General features: G+C 53.8%; 1 protein-coding gene across 3 annotated transcripts; it reads right to left on the minus strand.

Moving 5' to 3' along the window:
- Positions 1-206: 206 nt before the first annotated feature.
- FST (follistatin) lies at positions 207-5,914 on the minus strand. Of its 3 annotated transcripts, none has more exons than XM_056112186.1 (6): positions 5,512-5,914; positions 3,408-3,599; positions 2,745-2,963; positions 2,232-2,456; positions 1,315-1,542; positions 207-575 (listed from the first exon to the last, which is right to left on the minus strand). In XM_056112186.1, exons 1-6 carry the CDS (start codon positions 5,594-5,596, stop codon positions 493-495), a joined length of 1,032 nt encoding a protein of 343 aa, XP_055968161.1. In that variant the 5' UTR covers positions 5,597-5,914; the 3' UTR covers positions 207-492. The 3 variants fall into 3 exon arrangements, with proteins under 3 accessions (XP_055968161.1, XP_055968162.1, XP_055968160.1); XM_056112187.1 differs by having other exon boundaries at positions 207-845; positions 1,315-1,545; positions 5,512-5,909; XM_056112185.1 differs by having other exon boundaries at positions 1,315-1,545; positions 5,512-5,903.
- Between the last annotated feature and the right edge of the window lie 805 nt (positions 5,915-6,719).

The raw sequence follows: 6,719 nt of genomic DNA on the forward strand, positions 1-6,719 counted from the left end.
AGAATCTAACAACAGTGAAATGAAGGGAGACAGATGAGTGAATGGATAATAAGGAATGGACTTAAATGGTTTACAAGGAAAAAAGAAAGCTTTTACTTTACAAGCAAGAGACCTCACAATAAATAACAACTGCTCTTCCTTTCACGAATAAATTTCTTCAAAAACAAGGTGTACAGTCAACCAGACACTTTATGTATAAATTATAAAACATGACACAGTATAAATAAATGTCTACAAGTCTCAACTATGGGCCTCATCCAGTAGACCTCACAATGTCCGCCTCTCCATGTCCAATGCGTAACAAGGTGACCTGGGAGAGAGCTTGAGGACAAAAGTCCTTTATGTATAGTTTTCCCCCCAAATAAATAAGCATACACTTATTTACAGTATGGACAATATATTTTTCTTTTTCCCTTTTCTTTTTTTTTCTGTTCTTGTTTTTGTGGTTTTTTTGCCCAAAGGCAGTGTCAACACTGAACATTGGTGGAGGGTTTACCACTCTAGAATGGAAGATATAGGGAAGCTGTAGTCCTGGTCTTCATCTTCTTCCTCTTCCTCGGTGTCTTCGGAAATGGCTAGATGGGGGAATACAGGGGAGCTGTTGTTTAAATATGGACAACAACAGCGCAGAAGCAGCTCAGTGTATGTTTTCAAAGCCCTCTGATATAACATCGTTGCATTTTTATTTGACTTGCAGTAAGATGCTTTTTGTTTGTTTGTTTTGTTTTGGCATCTGCTGTTATGCAATAAGTTTTAAAATTTTTTTTTAAAAAAACATAATCTATGAAGTCAAAAACTGCAGAAAGTTCTGAAGAATCAATGGCTCAGGTTTTACGGGCAGATTCCTGAAATCAGATAAAAAGCGCTCTTGTGTTCTAGGTATAACTGCTTTGGGTCCTTAATTCAGAGTTAGTAGTGGCAACTGCAAAAAGCAGCAGCCTCAGTGTGATAAGATAAAGCTGTCTTTGAAAAAGAAAAAAAACAACAACTTTTGCAACAGTTAGTTGAGATTCAAGTGTTAATAAAGCAAAGAGCAAAGCATACTACTAAAGCAAAAGAATCACGGACAAGTGACTGGATGGGTTTTTAGAGGCAACCCCAACTGATGATCATTAGACCAGTCCTAAAAGCCAGTAAAGATTCCAGAGAACCTTTTTTTGATGGATGATTGAGTTGCTGGTGAAAATTAGCAGCTGCCCTGATTTAAGCAGAAATAGACCGGAATGGGGGAATTTGCGTGCTCTTGCTATATCTAATGCCTGGGGTTTGCCTGGGAAAGCCTTAACTGGCAGCAAGGTTAACCACGGCACTTACAGTTACAAGATCCGGAGTGCTTTACTTCAAGCAGCACACCCGAGGAGCAAGCTGCTTCCTTCATGGCACATTCGCTGGCATAAGTGGCATTGTCACTGGCACACACAGGCTCCTCAGACTTAGTCTCAGGGCACAGCTCATCACAGAGGGAACACCGGCCTCTTCCCACCTTGAAATCCCACAAACACTTTTTTCCTCCTGTGCACTGAATATCTTCACAGGACTTTGCTTCTAGGATATAATACACCCGCAGTGAGTAAATACATTTTCCCTTTCCCCTCATTCTCTGGTCCCTTGTCAATAAACATAAACGTGCAACATAACAACTAGCTGATAGGGGGAAATGGTGCTCTCACACCAAGAAATGCTCATAAAGCAAACTCAAACTGCTCCCTTGATCTTCTCCACCACTCCCACCTACAGCTTCCTACATGTTCATGTATGAAGAATGTATTTGTGGGGAAGAGGATTTTACAGTCCCAAGTGAAATATGTATCGGGTTATTTCCTACACGAAGGATCTTTTATAATAGAAAGATCTGATAACAGATTTTAGGAACTGTTAAGTAATTATGTCTTGCTTCCAGCAAGTCTAGCACTTATTTAAAAAAGTGTAAAATGGAATGAGTTCTAAGTTTTCTAAGATGAAAAAATGTTTCCTGTTTCTTGTTGGTATATATGTATATATTTATATATATTATATATACACGCATACATACATACACATGTATGTCAAGGCTTCTGGAAGACAACAGTGCCCTTGAGGAATGCTGTGGTCATAACAGTGAATCCAAACTGGAGAGTATTTCTCCCCATGGTAAAACTCTTAAGTAAGAGAGGCTTTGGCTCACCCCAAAGTTTTAACATGAGAACTATCCTTTTCCATTCTCTCATCTTTCCTCAGTCCAGAATACCTACTGATACACTTTCCCTCGTAGGCTAGTCCAATGGATCTGCCCAGGAGACAGGTGGCCTTTCTCAAGTGACAGGCACTGGAGTAGGTCACCCCATCATTTCCGCAGAGGTACTGTTCCGAAGAGGTGGGCTCTGGGCAAATCCGGTTACATGTCACACAGTAGGCATTATTGGTCTGGTCCACCACGCAAGTGGAGCTGCCTGGACAGAAAACATCCCTGCAGGTCTCTGAAACAGAGGGAAAGTGACGTTAATCACCAGGTATCTCCCCCATCCTCAGGGGAGGTAGTGTGGACATGATGGAGGAAATCATGAAACTAGAGATTTGCGAAAGCACTTTGGGAACTCCTGGTTCAAGAGAGAACCCATGACTCTCTCTCTAGGTTGGTTCTCTAAGTATTTTAAACGAATTTTTAGGAGTGTGAAAAAGGTTCCTTTAGGATCCCCCTCAGGTGGAAAGCTGGGGGGTAGGGGTGGGGGGCTGGGGCCTTGGTCCAGGAGGCAGGCAGGACATACTTTTACATCTGCCCTGATACTGCACTTCCAGTTCGGGCTGCTCTTTACATCTGGCCTTGAGGAGCGCACACTCGTTGCGGTAGGTTTTCCCATCCAGTCCGCAGACTGGGCCCTTCCAGGTAATGTTGGAACAATCCGGTGCGCAGACGCAGCGGGGTTTGTTCTTTTTGTTCATCCGGCATTTCTTCCCAGGGCCACAGTCCACGTTCTCGCACGTTTCTAGGAGTGGGAAAAAGGCGAGTTATTAACACCAGAACCGGCAGGCGGTGAGCTGTCGATCAGGAGGCCCGCGGTGGCCGGGTGCAAGCGTGAAGCCTGGTAGTTAGTTGCACAGACAGTGGAGGGGAGGAGGCGGGCGGCGGTCCTGTGCTCGCTGGGAAGGAGTGAAGGGAGGGATGGAGACAGGCCTTCCTGACCTGTAAGTCAAAGAGGGTGGGAGGGCCCGCCGGCTTCCCCACCGATTCTCCGCAATACGTCGGGAAGCCTCTTTAGCCGGCGGCGCGACACCGGGTGGGATTCCGTGTGCCACGCTCTGGGCGAACCGAGGGAACCCAGGAACAAAGCTCTCCTCGTCCCAAGCCCCTAGCGGCACCGCGGGGAGGTGGCTGGTAAGACGCCCCCTACCGTGAGCCCCCGGCACAGACTGGGGAGGAAGAACCCCACCTTTGCAGGGGATGCAGTTGGGGGCGCCCCCGTTGAAAATCATCCACTTGAAGAGCGTGTTGTCGTTCACATCCTCCTCGGTCCACGAGGTGCTCAGGCGGCCCGTGCTGCAGCACTCCTCTTTGCTCAGCTCCGTCTTGTACAGCACCTGGCAGCGGCCGTTCTTGGCTTGGCGGAGCCAGCAGTTCCCGGCTGCGAGGAGACAGGGGTAGGAAGGTGGGTGGGTGGGTGGGCGCGCCGCCGAGCAGGGATGGTGGTGGTGGGGGAGAGGGAGCGTTCCAGGAGAAGAGAGTTGGGGGGGGGGAGAGAGAGAGAGAGAGAGAGAGAGAGAGAGGAGAAAGGAAAGAAAAGCGGGGGTGGGGGGTGGGGGTGGGAGAAAAAGAAAATAAATGGAAGCGAGTGGAGAGGTGAGGACAAGATGGGGAGGTGGGCGAGAGCGAGGAGCCCGAGCGCCCCAGCCGGATCAATGTCAGTTACCAGTGACCCAGACACAACACGTGCAGCCCGCACTGACTTTTACTAGAACTGTTTACTTTTATTCGTCCCATTTCATAACCTGCAGCGACTGGAAGAGCAGATGAAAGAACCCGACAAAAACAGGATGCGACGGATGTTTTTACATGTCGGTTTCATGTAGGCGGTGCGGGCATTATTGGTGACAGGGGTGAAGAAAGTAGGGGAACTTGAGAGAGAAAGAGAAAGAAAGAGCAACACATACATACATGTACACACGCGCATAGAAACAGAACAAGCAAAAAAAAAAAAAGCACTTGTGAAAAATGAAAGCAAACAGGCAAACCGAGCCCTGCCTGGAGCTGCCCGCGCGGCCTGGGGGCGCAGCGCGCCCGACGGGCCCGTTTTGCAATCCGCCAGAGCCGGGGGACGCCCGCGGCCGCCGCGGTCTTTCGAAACATTCGAGGGCTGCTGGTTCCCCTAGCCCCGTCCCGCACCCGGCAGCGCCGCGTCCCGAAAGGCGGGCCGCTCGGGGCAGTGCGGTGTAGACGGCGAGGGGCAGTGCCCCGGGGGACGGTTTACAGCCCACTTAAAACGTTAACGCCAAAGTAGGGAAAGTTGCACGTCTGTTTCAAGAGACGTGCAGGGGAGAAAAGAGAAAAAAAGGGGGGGCTTCCTATTATCTTACTGTAACATATGTAACGACCTCTCTCCTACCTACTGAGATATCTTTGCAAGCGGCAATCCACCTCCCCGCAAGCGGTAATCCACCCTCCCCGTTTCGGAGGTTTGGATTTTGCTCAGAACATTTCTCATGAACTATCCATATGTCTTTTAACAATAACCGGACCGCAAGCCACCATAATGATTATCGATGAAAAAATTCTTTTTTGACAAAAGACTAACTGAAATCGACCTAATTCCCCCCCCTTAAAATACATCAGATATCAGCTCTTCGTGCACCTCGAATTTTAAATCAGTGTGGATTCCGCACTATTCTGTAGAAAGTTACCAAAGGAGGAAAAAAAACTGCAAAACGACTCAAAACACTTTGGTCTTTTTTTGCGGGGTTAGTAGGAGGGGGTTAGGAGCGTCCACTAGCCAGAAAGCTACTACCCTCTAAAATTTCCAGCACCCACATTTCCAAGTTTGGGCAAAGTTTCTGAAACCACGTCCCTGAGCCACCGAAGAAATTTCATTATCTCCCTCACTCCCCCCTCCCCACACTCCCCCAGTCCTTTTTTCAAGTACCCAAAAGACGTGGGAGGGAGAGGGGCTAGACTGCGAATGGGACGAGCGAAATCTGCAGGCTGCTGATGCTTGTCCCCTTCTCCAGCGCCAAAGACGGTGAGATAACATCTGAACGCTTTCGGCGCAGAACTTGAGCATCTAACCCTAACTACCGAGACAGGCTCCAAGCTCCCTCCCGGTCCCTTTTCCAGGATCGCCGTGCTCCAAACTCGGCTTGCCCCGTCCCCAAGTGTCACTGCCTCCCGCGTCCGAACGCCTTTCCACCCCGGACTCGCCAAGTGGGGTCGCAGCATCTTCCGAGAGCCGCGCCGCTCAGCCCCAGGCCCGGCGGGGGGGAGCCGCCGGCCAAGTGGGAGCCCCCGGCCGCCGCCGCGCCTCGCGCGCATCCCCCTTCGCTTACCCTGGGCGCTGCGGTCCTCCATGAACTGGCAGAGCAGCAGCAGCAGGAGGCAGAGCCCGCCGGGCGGGTGCCGGGGCCGGGCCATGGCGGGGGCCGGCGCGGGGCGCGGAGCGGGCGCGGGGCGCGCGGGGCGCGGGGAGCGGGAGGCTGGCGCTGGGCGCGCGGCGCAGAGGCGAGCGGCGGAGGCGCAGCGATCCCGGCGCAGCCCCGCGCTCGCCGCCGGCCGCCCGCGCGATTCAATGGACGTCGGGAGCCGGGCGCAGCCGCGCTTTAAATCTGGACGGGGGTCTCGGCAGTTTGCGGTGGGCGGTCTCCCAGGGTGTGGGGCCGTGGGAGGGCGGCGGCGAGCGCGGGTGTGCGCGGCTCCTTGGGGGCGGGGAGCTTTTAAAAGTTCAGCGTGAATCAGGTGACATTTCCCACCTTCTGGAAAGCCCTGCCCGCGGTCTGCTGGGGGTGCCCGCACTCAAGCGCAGGAGGGAAATCGCCGGGCTCTTATTTGCGTAGCGGCCGGCGGGAGGGGGGAGGCGGCCGGGGCGGGGGTGGGGGCGACGCGTCGGGGGTGGGGAGTGGGGAAGAACACCCACTTCAAGTGCCGCACGCCGGTGTGTGTGTGTGTGTGTGTGTGTGCGCGCGCGCGCGCGCGCGCGTTGGGGCACTGGAGAAGGCGCTGGTGTGTGTGTGTGGGGGGGCGCGGGGCGCGGGGGAGCCCCGGGAGTTTGTCTCCCGCTGCTCCACGGCTTCAGAGAGACTTTGCAGAGGCCCCGGGAGCCCCGAGTGCTGAGCCAGATCGCCCGGCCGCCCGCCCCGGGCCCCGTGGCCAAGCCGGCTTCACGGGGGCGCGCGCGCCGCACTTTCAGTTCCCCGCAGCCTTGGGCGCGGGGCCCGGCCCGGTTTTGTGTCTGAGTCGGGCCGAGCCTGCCCTGGTGGTCACCCCCCCAACCCCCTCAGCCAGGACTGGGGGCACGCACTCGGGCTCAGCCCCCTGCACCCTATGTATGGCACGGCGCAGTCGAGACGCTCGCTGCCCGGGGCTCGACGAGTCCGAAGCAAACAAGAATGTGGAGCACCTCGGGCTCCCGTACCCCCTCCCGGGTCACAGGCGCGCCCTCGCGCATTCTCTGCACCCCTTTCACTTCGTCGTCCGTCTGCAGTCGGAGACCGGAGCGGGGGCGCCGACGTAGGCGGTCTGTGCGCCCCCACCCCCACTC

Source organism: Sorex fumeus, unplaced genomic scaffold (assembly GCF_029834395.1).
Source record: "Sorex fumeus unplaced genomic scaffold, SorFum_2.1 ptg000015l, whole genome shotgun sequence".
Lineage (NCBI taxonomy): Eukaryota > Metazoa > Chordata > Mammalia > Eulipotyphla > Soricidae > Sorex > Sorex fumeus.